Source organism: Trichosurus vulpecula, chromosome 3, assembly GCF_011100635.1.
Source record: "Trichosurus vulpecula isolate mTriVul1 chromosome 3, mTriVul1.pri, whole genome shotgun sequence".
Taxonomy (NCBI): Eukaryota; Metazoa; Chordata; class Mammalia; order Diprotodontia; family Phalangeridae; genus Trichosurus; species Trichosurus vulpecula.
Window position 1 is genome coordinate 376,654,711 of NC_050575.1, and position 14,649 is coordinate 376,669,359.

Here is a 14,649-nt window from a genome sequence, read left to right on the forward strand (position 1 = left end):
TTCTATCAAACAAATCAATCGATTATCCAAGGCTCTTAAGGGGTGGAACTTGCAAAATTGGGGTCTGTGCACCAACCCACAGTGACAAAGTCATAACAAGGGTGCCATATTGCCATGATGGCTTTGAGATGCTAAAAGTGATGATGAAAGTTGTTACTGAGCAGAGGCTACTGGATTGGGAACAAACAAGCTCTCTGCCACAGGGTTACTGCCGCCAAGTTCATCCGGGCTGAGCCCAGACAGTGATGTTGCTTGACCACTGGGCTCTTCCCAGGCTACAGTATCTCTGCTAGATGGGTCAATCCTCTGGACTCTTTGGGTTTAGTCTTCAACAGCCAACTGAAGTTTTTTTTCTACCTTTAGCCACTGGCTTGACTGGGTGGCACTTCACTGTCTTCAAACGAGTGTCTCATTAGCTGATACAATAAAGAGAAGGGCTGGGCTTGGAGTTGGAAGACCTGAATTCAAATTCTCCTTCAGACACCAACGGTGATGGTGGTTAAATCAATTAACCTGTTTGCCTCAGTATCCTCCTCTGTAAAATAAGGAGAATAATACCACCTACCTCTCAAGGTTACTGTAAGGATAAAATTAGATTATATTGGTAAAACATTTAGCACAGTTCTTGGCACATAGTAAGCACTATATAAATATTAGCTTTTATAATTAATATTCTTAAAGTCCTTCAAATGCTGTATGGATGATGACGATGATGATGATGGTGGTGGTGGTGGTGGTGATGATGATGGTGATGATAATCTTCTACACTTTCAGGCAGAAGGTGGGAGAGGAAGCTTCTGTCTCCACTTAGGAAATGGGAAAGGAAGCGTTAAACAGTGTTCCTTGTTCAATAATCATTTTTGACTCAGAAGTCCCCCTCCCTCAGTAAGGTACTCCACGTTGACTTGGAACAATAACATCTAATTCAGTCAATTCTAGCTCCCATATTCCTCTGAGGATCGAGGATGTATGTAGATGAGCAGCCAGGGACAAAGGCAAGAATTCAGCCTCCACCAGAGAGGCACCTCTCAGCCCTTCCCTTCTCCCTGAATCTGTGTCCCTTTGCAAAGTATGTCACATTCTGAGGGTCTTCATCTCAGCCACATAAGCATCTCATCAAGTCATTGGGACAGATCAGAGAACCTGACCATATATATTATGATTTACAACTTGGAGAGGCCTTAGAAATCATTTCATTTTTCAAATAAGAAACAGCAGCTAAGAAAGGAGAAATTATTTATCCAGGGTCACAGAGAAGAAATAGCTAAGCTGGGATTCAAACTGAGTTCGAGTCGCTTGACTCAAAATCCCATGTTCTCTGTATTCTGTCGCTGTTGTTCAGTCATGTCTGACTCGTTATGACCCTATTTGGGGTTCTCTTGGCAAAGATGTTGGAGTGGTTTGCCATTTCCTTCTCCAGCTCATTTGACAGATAAGGAAACTAAGTGAACAGGGTGAGGTGACTTTCCCAGGGTCACACAGCTAGTAATAATGTCTGAAGTCACATTTGAATTCAGGTCTTCCTGGCTCCAGGCCTGGAGCTCTATTCACTTCACCACCACCTAGTTGCCCTCTCTATACTCTACCACATTAATCTCCTCCTCCCTCCCCACCACCAAAGTAAATTGCCCAGGTTTAAGGCAGCAATCTTAATCTGAAACCACATTTCCTAGACCTTAGAGCAAAGCTTCACACTGCCTTCATTTCTTCTGTAATTTGGTAAACCCAGGGGCTGACTAAACATTTGTTGGGGGCGGGGGGACAGTTGGCATTTGAAGAAACGTTATATTTCTCCTGAAATTTTGTAAAGGGATGGGAATAGGCTATGTGTGACCTTAAGCAGGTCACTTAACTTCTCAAAGTGTGTTTCCTCTCCTGTAAAATAAGGAGCTAGAATTAATAGGGGGAGGAGGGGAAGAGTTGTCCATGAACTTGCTTTTTTAAAAAAATTAATAACTATTTCAATATAAGGTATTTCCTTTTGCAATCGTATGTTTTTTTTTATGAATTGACAACCATTCCTCTGAGAGGTCCATAGTCTTTGCCAGACTGCCAAGAGGGTCCCCGACACAAAACGGTCGACGTTGTCAAAGGTCCCTTCCAGTTCTCACATACCAGATTCTAACATTTCTATCCGAAATTCCCTTTGGGCTTTCACATTGCGGGTTCTAAGATCGCTTTCATCTCTGATATTCTGATTCGGCAAAGGGCTACCCAAGCCCCTGACACCAGAGCCCAACCAACTAATTAAGAAACCTTGGCACTCGAGTAGCTTTCTCCCGAGCCACCCCCACCCCCGCCCCTACCCCTACCCTACCCCCACGCCATCCTTCTTTGCGGAGCAATTGAGTTTGTTTTCAAGAAGCAGCTGCCCTTCCCTCCTCCCTGGGCACAGCTACTGCAGATCCTGCGGCACCTCCCCCGCCCCCACCCCGTCTTTCCGTCCTCTCCCTGCCCCCTTCCCGCTCTCGGGCTCTTCCCAGCCCCCCTCTTCTCAACCTGTCTGTCCTCCCCCGCCTCCCAGTTGAAGGGTTGCCTCCTTTCTCCCCTTCCCTGCTATCTGTGTCTCCCTTTATGTGTATATGCTTGTCTCCCCTCGTCTCACTCTCTCGGTGCGTGTCTGCCTGTCTCCCTTAATCTCCGTGTGTGTGTGTGTGTGTGTGTGTGTGTGTGTGTGCACATACTGTGTGTACATGTGTACAGTGTGTGTGCGCGCGCGCGCGTGTGTCCCTCCCTCTCTCTCCCTTCTCCCCTGAACTCTTTCAAATGTGACACATCCCGCGGGGTGAAGCTGTCGGCCCCAGAGTAGGCGCCGCCAGGGCGGAGCAGCCAAGCGCACCGGAGCCTTAGAGCCCGAGCCCGAGCCCGAGCCCGAGCCGGAGCGAGCGCGGGGGCACCGCACACCACCGCACCTCTCGAGGCACCCAGCCAGGGAAAGAAGGAAAGAAGGGGCGATGGGCGGCGGCCAGCGATCCCGGCGGCCGTCGCTCGCCACGGCCAGCGGCCCAGCTCGGAGCTCACCCTGAAGGAGGCAGCTCAGGATTCCCTTGCTTCCCGGCGCCCCCCGCTCTCCGGGGTATGGGCTGAACTGCAAGGGATAGGAGCGCGCCCAGGTCTACCCTTGGACCGGCCCCAGGGGACCAAGCATCCCGCGTGGCCAAGATGCGCCCCGGGCGCTCTTAGACGGAGGCGAGCAGCAGCCCCCCGCCCAGCTCTCTCTCCGCTCGCCGCTGGCTCTCGGCTGCCCTCCCGGCCTCTCTTCCCTGGGCCCGAGCCCTCGGGGGCCGGGCCCCGCCCCGCCCAGTCCCAGTGCGCCCCGCCCAGCCCGGCAGAGAAGGCAGAGCTGGAGAGACGCCTGGCCCCCTCTCCGCCCCCCGTGGTGTCTCCCAGGAGCTCAGGGCGCATGGAGAGGACCGCGGCCGGCTGCGTGTGCCCGGGTAAGGGGACGCAGCGCGAGGCGGACTGCGGGAGGATGGGGGACGGGGGTCGAGGGTTGGGGGGAGAAGAGGACAAGGATGAGGGATGGAGGGTGGGGGAAGGGAAACGTTCCATCTCTCTTCCCCGCAGTCCCTTTCCCGGTCTCCGCAACACCCCCACCACCACCCTTCCTCACCCTCCCCCACCCCCCTCTGCCCATCAGCCTGCGCTCACCGAGTCCTGGGTCACAGCTGCCGAAAGGACTGGCAGATGGACACACTGACACCCTCCCCATTTATGGCAGGAAGTTGTGGCCCCTGCCACAGGGCAGAGGAGTGAGCAAGTCCTTGGGCGAATCATCCCTTCCCGACTCAGTTTCCTCATGTGTGAAATAAGGTGGTTAGGCAGAATCTTAGGATCAGAGGCTCTAGAGATGCAAAGGACTTTAAAGATCTCTTCTAATCCAACCCACTGATATTGGAGGAGGGGGCGCTCAACCCACGCACCCCCTCCCCCACATTCTTAGGTCTGGTGAAAGTTTCTATTCTACAACTTGCTCTTCCACTCCTTCTTCCCCTCCTGTTCTCTTTCCCAATCTTCTCATTAAGCTCCTGAATGGAGTCAGGGGTCCCAGTTGGAAAGATTCTAAGAAGTGGAGGAATGAGCCAAGATATAGGGAGAGAACTTGTGGAACCTTTCTCCATTACTGTACCACCCTCAAAGCACCACCTCAGAGGCACAAAGGGGGCAAAACTAATCCAGATCAGAGAGTGAGTCCTTGTTGTTGGTGGGGGGGGGGGGAGAGGGTATAGATAAAAATTCACCCCAGGTGTCAGAGCTACAGAGGCCGCTTACACAGGGGAGCTTTCCTCAATAGGGGAACAAGGTTTCATTTCCCAGGCCCTCGCCATCGTATTCAGGGCCCTCGAGCTTGTCAACCCTCTATTACTGAGAAAATCCAAACACACAAGTGGTGAAAAAGGGTTTGTCTAGAAAAAACATTTAGAGAAAAGTTTATGGGAACATCAGTAGCTGTGTCTCCTCCCTCTTCCCCCACCCCCGTCCTGTTGTAAAATTTATAGAGTCCAAGTGATGGGCTGAGCACTGGCCTGGGTACAGCTCCTGTCTCTGTCCCCGTGTGGCCCCCGGGTCAACTGGAGAAAGACTCTGGGTTTCAGTTTCCTCATCTGGAAAATAAAGGTTTTGGACTAGATGGTGGCTAAGGGACCTGCCAGCTTTACAGTCTTCATTATTTCACCTAATCATTCACCTGTCTCCAGGATGGGGAATACTTCCTCCCAAGCCTCAGTTTCTTCATCTGTAAAATGTAAAAATAATGTTTGTTTTACCTTTCTACTGTTGTTTTGAAATAAGCACTTTCCCTGTAAGCTGTATCCATGTGGATTGTTATTATCTACCCCCTTCCAGACAGACAAGTGCTTCTTTTGTGTTTAAAAGATCGTTGTGGAAAAAGAAGTCAGCATTGGCTGCATTTTCTCCAGATGACTTTTATGTGCAAGAACAGGGCTTGCTCCTGGTGTAGGTTAGTGGGTGGCAAACTCCCAGGGGCCAGAAAACTCTTTTCTTTGTCTAATTAGGCAGCTTTTTCCTAATCTCTTTAAGAAACATTTAGCTGGTGATTAGTCAGTGGTTCCTGGGCATTTAACTTGGTGGTCTCCAGGCATTTCATCTGGGCTTTTGCTCTGACTCACTTGACCCTTTGTTCCAAGAGCAGATCATATTAACAGTGTTTCAAGTCGGTATTTGGGGAATCATTGGATCATAGACTTTGAAAAATAAACAAAACCAAACCTTGCCTTTTTACAGATGAGTAAACTAAGGCATGGAGCAATTAAGTAACTTGCCCAGGGTCACATAGCTAGTATGTGTCTGAGTGACCTTTGAACCTAGGTCTTCCTGACTCCAAGACCTGCACTCTCTCCATGGTTTCACACAGCTTCCTTGTCCTTAATGCCTACAGTCAATGGTGAAGATTTTGGGAAGGGAAGATGGAGGTGAGAGACCAGGCCTGTGAGAATAGGTAGCCAGAGGAGGCAGAGACTGCCTTGTCACTCGACTCTTAAAAGGCAGCAGGACCCCTAGTCTCTTCTGGGTAGGCCTTAGATTCTAGTCTCCCCGCACCTCCTTCCCCAAAGAAATTTGTATATCAAAAGCAATTTGTACTGATGTATAGATAACAGAACTTTGGACTGGTATGGAAATAACAGGAAAGGCCCCTAATTGTGGAGGCAAAGAGGGGAGGGGAAGATTTTAGAAACAACATGTGTCATTTATTTACATCTGGCAACCAAACAAAAATCAGCTATTATTAAGAACTTTGTCTAGAGCCCTGTCTTTCCCAACTCTCTTTGTTTCTTCCCTCCCCTGATGCCTAAGAATGAGTACAGCGTACTAAAAAGAACATTGGATTTGAAATCAGGGGAAAGGGGAGCGGGGATTTGGATCCCAGGTTCTGCTTTTAAAAAAAGTCGTATCTTGTCTTTTCTGCATCATCTTCATTTCCTACTATATCCCTGAACCCCCTTGACTATCTCTTGTAATAAAGAATTTCTTAAAAGAGAGATAAAACGCAGTTCAGCAAGACTAACCAACACATGAATCAAATCCGACAGTATATACTGTGTTCCACCTCCATAGTTCCCCATCTCTACAAAGACAGAAGAAGATGCATTCTTGTATCTCTTTGGGATCAGACTTGCTCATGATAATTACAAAGTGTCCATTTTTGATGTTAATTGCTATTGTTTTTCCAAGTTACATTGCTTCAGGCACTGTGTATACTGTTTTCTTGATTCTGCTTTCTTCACTTTTCATCAGTTCATTTAAATCTTTCCAGGTCTGTGTGTATTGCTTTTATTCATCATTTCTAATGGTGGAGTAATAATACTCTTTTATATTCATGTACCACAATTTGTTGAGCCATTCCCCCAAATGATAGATATCTGCTTTGTTTACAATTCTTTACTTCAACAGAAAGTGCTGCTAGAATTACATTGGACCTTTCTGTCACTGATCTCCTTGGGATAGATACCTAGCAATGGCATCTCTGGGTCAAAGAATGTGGACATTTTAGTCCCTGTCTTAGCATAGATCGAGTATTAGTAGACAAAGCTACAGTTCCACCAGCAGCGAATTAGCATGCCTAGCTTTCCACAGCCCCTCCCACATGGACAATTCCCATCTTTTGTCATCTTTGTCAATTTATTGGGTGTGTGGTGAAATCTCTGCATTGTCTTGCTTTGTATTCCTCTTATTAGTAAGGTGAAGCAGTCTTTCATATGGTTGTTAATAGTTTGTAGTACTTTTGAGGAAAACTGTTGGCTCACATCCTTTGACTACTTATTAGGGCAGGAAATGCTTCTTATTACCTGTGTTGCCTTGGGCAAGTCAAGGACTGAACTTGAGGACCTACAGGGCCACATGTGGCCTCAAGGCTGCATGTTCCCCACCCCTGGGCAAGATGATTCCTAAGATTCCTTTTAAGATGAAATCCTAAGAAACTCTGAATCCTTACCCCGCATACATACTCAGGTTTTTTCTTCATACTTTCCTGAGTCTCTGAAATCTCTATTTATATTGGAAAAAGCAATTATTCTGATGTCTATAAGTAATCTTTTTTTTCCCCACTATAAAGGCTTGCCTTACTGTAAAATACATACAGCTGTATGAATGTGAATATTCTTCTGGGAATGATCTAGTGAGCCAGGGAGTCATTGCAAGCAGAAGGAAACTAATTTCTGCTGAAAGGAAGGTGGAAAAAACTATGTGCTAGAAGGAGTACCCCTCTCCACATATCCTTCATGGTTCCTTTGGGATTGGTTTTCCATTTCAGATGTGTTTGTATTATTTCCATGCCCTTAACACATAGGATCATAGGATCTTGGGCTGGAAGGGACTTTGGGGATCATCTTGACCATTTGAGGAAACTGAGGTCCAGAGGTAAAAAGTGACTCCTTGGAGTAAACAAACAACAAAGGATTTGAACTGAGAACTTCTGGCTCTAAACCTAGAGTTCTTTCCACTGAACCATGCTACATTTCCATCTTGGGCAGTGATAGCCTCTCAGCACTTGGCTGGAAGCTTTTGCTTAGCTGGAGCCCCAGGAAGGAAAGATGATGTTGAAGACTGTTGGGAAATTCCAGTGGTTCTGGCAATCAGCAGGAAAGCCTTATGAGTGAACTGACTGCAGGGAGGGCAAGCTCAGAAATTGGAGAGAGCCAAATTCCATTCACTCCTTTGGAATTTGCCTCTGATTCTTGGAGCAAAAAAAAAAAAATGATGATTGTGAGGAGCTAAATGAAATCGTGAGCATCTATGGAAATCAGAGATTGTTAACTCCAGAGAGACCTTAAAGGGCATTTAATTTAAACCTATCTTTTGAAAAAGTAGGGGGAGGGACTGCAGTCTGAAAAGGGGTGGTGACTTGTGATTTGCACACTGTAAACTAAGTTGGAACTCGAACCCAGGTTTCCTAGTTTGCTAGTATCCTTCCCACCCCAAATTGTGTTCAGAGACTGGAACGACAACACTTTCTTTTAGCAAATCGAATTCAATGGGGCTTCATATGTAATCAGGGAAGGTTAGAGGTGTGTGGGGCAGGGGGAAACCTTAAAGCAGAGAATATTAGAGATGAAGGATTATGTACTTTAGTAGCATCCAGGGGTATGCTGGTGCCAGCTTGTGCGCTGGGGAGAGTCAGTTGTTAAATTTTCAATGCAAGTATTTGAACCTGGGAAATTGGCAAATATCTCCAAATCAGCAAAAACTAAAAATCAGGGCTTGATTTATTGTTTTGTTGATTATTTAAACTTAAGAAAGCGATGTAGAAAATGTCAACGCGGAATAAACTTAAAAATTTGAGTAGGCACACTTATTTTTTTCAGAGATCTACTTGTTAAAAATTTACCAGTGTACTCCAGGGAGCATCTAACTTTTATAATAGTAGCCTGCATGATTAAAAAAATCTATATGTATGCAGGCTATATTAATTTTTATAAGGACTGACTAAAAAATAAGCATTTTTTTTTGCAATAAGACAAAACCAATTCAACTTTTTTTCACACAAAAGTGAACACTTACAAGGATTGTTCACTCAATCTCAGAGTTGAAAGGGATGCCAGAGAAAATCCAGTCCACAAGTACCTGAACAGAAATCACCTCTACAATATATTAGCCATCCTCTATTTGAAAACCTCCAATGATGAGGAACTCATTACCTCCCAAGGTAGCTCCTTCCATTTTTAGACAGCCTTAATTGTCAATTTCCTTATGTGTCTTCCCTTCTGGGACACTTCCCCAACTGTCACTTACATGATCAGGCAGGGACCCCAGAGGATGCTGACTATGAAGGGTTCTAGGATTAACCCTGAGGGATTGAGATTTCTGGTAGAGTTGTTCTTGAGCCCTCACCAGTATGTTCCCCATTACCAATCAGCCAGTTGAACTCTATTAGCCTTTATAAAAGGGGTTTACCAAGAAGGAATAGCAAAAAACAGTTGTTACAAAACAATCTTCCCAAACAGTGCTGTACTCAACCTTTGCACATACAAGGTCCTTAAGGAGACAGGGAGGAGGAGAACAGAACAAGTATTTATTATATGTATCAAGCACTGCGCAAAGAGCTTTACAAATATTACCCCATTGAAAGTGGGCTCACAATAAGGTACAGTGGCCATGGGGTGCACATAGAGAACATACATCTGGCAAAAGGGTCCCTCCTGACCTCAGAAGTTCCTTTCTCCCTTTGTTTTATCCTCAAGAAGTTCTCCTTAGGTAGAGTTTACTGCTAGGCCCTGAGGATGAGAGTCCCTAGCCAATGCTTCTCTCTGCCACTAAGGGTCATGATAATCCAGGCCACCACAATCCTCTAGGAACTCTTTAAGCACTTTCTCTATCACTGGCTACTACTGTTTCTGTGAACCCAGCTTCTGATGACTCTAATGGGACCTCACGTGGTTCCTGCCAGGACAATTCTATCTCAGGATATTCATTTACCTAAGATTGGGGCAGAGGGAAGCGCAAAAGAAACAATGCCTGTAGGCATAGAGCAGCCAAGTGGGAGATAGGCAGCCACTCCTCGCCTTACCTGGCACCTCAACGTCACTATACTGGGAAGGAAAGAAAACGAAAAGATCAGTAGCCCCCTTTGTATTTGAACTCTGTTCCAGCTCAACCCTCCTGAGTCATTATTTCGTTAGGCTCCTGCCAATTAGAAGACTCTTTGCCATCACATTCTACCAACCCTTCAATTACTCATGGCCAGAAACTGGCTCCCCAAAGTTCTACGTGTAGGAATGAAACAAGGCAAGAAAGCCTACTGACTAGGAGGGGCCAATCTAAGCATGTTCTAAGGACTGGGCTGTCTTTGGCCTTTACACTTCTAGACTTCAAGACAATTCTGCTTCTGAGCAACTTCGACCCAAAGCTCCACACTCTACCCCTTGGAGCCAAGCAATTCAAATCAGCCGGCATTTATTAAGTGCTTAATATGTGCCAGGCATGGGGGTAGGCACTGGAAATGCAAAGACAAACATGAAAGCAGTCCCTGCCTTCAAGGAGCTTAGATTCTCTTAGAAAGAGAACAAATCCAAGCGCTCTCCTGTGTGATGGTCATAGCCTTTTGACATTTAAATATAAGAACATAGAGCTCATCACCACGAACAAAGCTGCTCTTCTCCAGGCTAAACATTTCCAAGTGATTCTGTAATTCTAGGCACTGTGATGGAGTGAAAAGAGCATTGTATTTGGAATCATAAGACCTGGGTTCAAATCCTGTCTCTTCCACTTGTTAGCTCTGTGACTTCAGTCAAATCACTTAATATCTCTTCACCTTAGTTTCCTCATCTATAAAATGCAAATAATAATTCCTACCTTACTAGGTTATTGAAAAGCTCAAACAAGGTAATAGGAACTATGCATTTTGAAAATCCAGTAGTAGTAGTAGTAGTAGTAGTGGTAGTAGTAGTAGTAGTAGTCGTAGTAGTAGTGGTGGTGGTAGTAGTAATAGTAGTAGTGATGGCGGTAATAGTAGAAGTAGTAGTCATAGTAGTCGTAGTAGTAGTGGTAGTAGTGGTAGTGGTAGTAGAAGTAGTAGTAGTAGTAATTGCATTTATCTATCACTTTAAGGTTTACAGAACATTTCACAAAAATTATATCATTTTATCCTCACAACCCTGTAAGATAGATGCTATTATTAAACCTATGTTACAGATGAGCAAACTGAGGCAGGAAGACTTTATGTGACTTGCCTGGGTCACCCAATTAGTAAGTGCCTGAGTCTGAATTTGAACTGAGGTCTTCCTGACTCCAAGTCCTTCACCCTATTAATGTCAGCTCTTTAGTTTTGATTAAGCCAATAATAATCCTAATATTGAATATTCTTGATAGCTGTGGTTAGATTCAATCAGGACATGCCAGAAGGCTAACTCCAGGTTTCTGTCACAGATTCAGGACTGCATGAAGAGAGGCCAAGTTTCCAGAGACAGAGAGAGAGAGACACGCCCCCTGCCCCTCCCAAGTCAGACCACATTTGCAGTGTTATGTTCCATTCTAAGCACACATTTTAGGAAGGATATTGATGAACCAGAGAGGGTTCTAAGGAGGGTGAAGTGATCAAACTGGGGAGAGGACTGGAGACTGGACAAGATGCGGATTTATTCAAGGAACAAGGAACAAGTTAAACCTGGAGAAGAGAGTTAGCAGAGACATGATAGCTAATGTACAAGTATTCAAAGGTCAGTCAAATGGAAGAGGTATTAGACTCATTCTGCCTGGCCCTAGTGACAAGAACTAAGAGCAAAGGATGGAAGTTGTAGAAAAGCAGATTTAGATTTGGTGGATAGAAAAACTTCCCAGTAATTACGCCTGTCCTGTAATGGAATGGACTGGCTTTGTTGTTCAATCATGTCTGACTCTTTGTGACCCCATGTGGGATTTTCTTGGCAGAGATACTGGAGTGGTTTGCCATTTCCTCCTCTAGCTCATTTTACAGATGAGGAAACTGAGGCAAACAAGGTTAAGTGACTTTCCCAGGGTCACACAGCTAGTAAATGTCTGAGACCAGATTTGAACTCACATCCTCCTGACTCCAAGCCTAGTACTCTATCCACTGCACCCTTTAGCTGCTTCTCTGACACCTTCCACACCTCCATGTACTCTTTGATCCAGTGATACTGGCCTCCTGGCTGTTCCTCAGACCGGATGCTTGGTCTCCTGTCTCTGGCCATTTTCACTGATGGTCCCTCATGCCTAAAATGGTCTTCCTCTCATCCCCAAATCCTGACTCTCTTGGCTTTCTTTAAGCCTCGGCTAAAATCCCACCATCTACAGGAAGTTTTTCCCAATCCCCCTTAAAACTAGTGCCTTCCTTCTGTTGATTATTTCCAATGTATAGATCTTATTTGTACCTAGTTCTTCTGGGATTCTTCCCCATTAGACTGTGAGCTCCCTGAGAGCAGGATCTGTCTTTTGTCTTATTTTCATCCCCAGAGCTTATTAGCCCAGTGCCTGACGCATAGCAGGTGCTTAATGAATGTTTATTGACCAATCAGCAATGGAGATCTTCAAGTGAAGACTTGCAACGGATATTGTAAGAAGGATTCCTGCTCAATAGGGGTCAGACTAGAAACCCACAGAGGTCCTTCCTAACCCTGATGTTTTTGGGGGGATGCACTGGTGCCATGTATGTCTTTTCCCTCCCCAGTCCTGCTGAGTGTGGCATATCACTTGATCTTATATAATCCTCATTCCTCTTTTTCTCAAAGGAGTTAATTAATTGAGAACTAATTAAGGGTTTTATGTCTACTGTTTGACACAGTGTTTGGAAACAAAAGTCATTAAGGATAATGGGGGAAACTTGAATTGTCATCTGCCACATGGAAATATTTAATCTGATGCCCCCAGAGGCAGTCACCTAAGGCACTTCCCCTGCCAATGTTCAGTGCCCTTGATGAGGTACAAAGAAGGGACAAATATTCTCTGCATGGCACTGAAGAACCTTGACAGTCTTGTTCCAACCTACCTTTCCAGTCTTATTTCCCATCATTCCCCTTCCCACATTCTATGTTCCAAGCAGACCGGACTCCTCATTCTTTCTCATCCCACCCTATTCTGGGAGACAGCAGGGTAGAGTGGAAGAGCATTGAATGTCAAGTCAGAGGACCTCGGTTTGAATCTTGGCTCTGCCACTTCACCTTGGGACCTTAGGTAACTCACCCACCCTTCTGGGGCCTCAGTTTCTTCTTCTTTAAAATGAGAAGGATCAGATAAGATGACTTTTAAGGTCTCTCTCTGGTCCAAGTTTATGTTCCTCTTCTTAAGGATTGGTAGAGTTCAGCAATTCTCAAACTTTCTGGTCTCAGGGCTCCTTTACACTCTTAAAAATTGTTGAGAACCACCTAAAGAGCTTTGGTTGATATGGGTCATACCTATCACATGAACATTTTAGAGACTAAAACATCTTAGTATTATTATGAAAATAGTTTTGACTTTATGGATTCCCTAAAAGGGCCTCAGGGACCCCCAGAAATCTCTGAACCACATTTCAAGAACCACCGGTGTCAACTGCATATGATGCCTTCTCCTCTCTACCTTTCAGGATGTTTCCCTTCCTTTAAGGTGTGGCTTAAGTGGCTCAGGTACCACCTCCTCCATGAAGCCTTCCTTTCCACTTACTGGGCACTAAGATGTAGAAATGAAATCTGTGGAAATTACTAGGGCTCCCATCATGAGAGAAAGAGCATGAAACTCAGTGATATGGGTTGCTTCCAGTGCCTAGGGAGAGCTAGGTGGCACCATAGTACTTAGAGTACCAGGCTTGGAGTCAGGAAGGCTCATCTTCCTGAGTTCAAATCTGGCCTCAGACACTCCCTAGCTGTGTGGCCCTGGGCAAGTCACTTAACCCTGTTTGCCTCAGTTTCCTCATCTATAAAATGAGCTGGAGAAGAAAATTGCAAAACCACTCCTGTATATTTGCCAAGAAAACCCCAAATGGGGTCACAGAGAGCCAGACAAAGCTGAGCGATGACTGAATAACAAGAATGTCTATTTGTACAGATGCACAGATCACCAAAAAGGAAAAGAAATCCATTCATATGTGTCCTAGTCCATTGCATTGATTTGCATTATGTTATCTTCTTTTTATTAACCCATGCATAAACAAATTAACACACAAGAGTTGGAATCCTAGACTCTGAAAACTGGCAGGGACATCAAAGAGCATCTCATCCAACCTCCTCTTATTGCATTTTATTAAGGTTCATGGAGGAGAAGTGACATGCCCAGGGTAACACAGCTAATTCGTACTAGAGCTGAGACTTGAACCCACTCCTCTCAGGACTCCATCCCAGACCCCCAAGCCAGGGCTCTTTCCATTACACCATTCCATTTAATTCAACAATGATTCATTCCACCTTGGCTCTAACTAGAACAAGGGATAAAGTGCTGGGAATACAAAGACAAACTGAAAGCTGTCCGTGCCACTTCAATATACAGATGAGTAAATACCAAGAGTCATGCAGTCATTATAAGAGTCATCCAAATTCACAATTGATTGTAACTGCTAGGACATGTAATTGCAGTTTTTATAATTGGCCCTGTTTTAAAAGAAGGAAGGACATGTGATTTAGCTTAAACAACCTAGCGCCAACATTGTCTACCATGTATGGCCCAAGGTTCTTTGCCATTGACTGTTCTTTTCCTGACATCAAATGGATATTCACCCTCCTCCTTCACACCCAAGACCCCAATTTCTCAGAGGCCAGGGACAATGTTATATCCATCTTTGCATCACCCATGGCACATGTGAAAGGCACCAAGGAAGGGCATGCTTTGAGCACCCTGTCACCCAATTACAGGGAGTCAAGATTTTTAAAACAACTAAGATCATTTTTAAAAAGTTTTGTATTGAGTGCAAACACAGCAACTTCATAGACGATTAAGCTAATTTTAAAAACAACTTTATTGAGTCGGCAGATGGTGTCGGAGAAAACAATGACATTAATTCAAGAAATCTTTCATTAAGTTAAAAAGAGTGAGACTTTTATTTACTCAATTATTTTTTCACTCACTGGTTTTTAACTCAAAAAAGGATTTTTTTAAAAAAATTTCTTCAGTGCTTTTTTACGGTATCACTCGCAAGACTCTGCTACTTATTCTGTGTCATCTTAGGCAAGCCACGTTCTCCCTTTGGACCTCAGTTTCCTCATCTGTACA

At 44.9% G+C, this 14,649-nt stretch overlaps 1 protein-coding gene across 1 annotated transcript in view; it reads left to right on the top strand.

The window, feature by feature from the left end:
• Positions 1–965: 965 nt before the first annotated feature.
• BEAN1 (brain expressed associated with NEDD4 1) overlaps positions 966–14,649 on the top strand; it is a 103,258-nt gene continuing 89,574 nt past the window's right edge. The window contains exons 1-2 of the mRNA XM_036750051.1: positions 966–995; positions 2,810–3,437. Of these exons, the coding sequence (XP_036605946.1) occupies positions 966–995; positions 2,810–3,437 (658 nt within the window). The remainder of the gene's footprint in view (positions 996–2,809; positions 3,438–14,649) is intronic.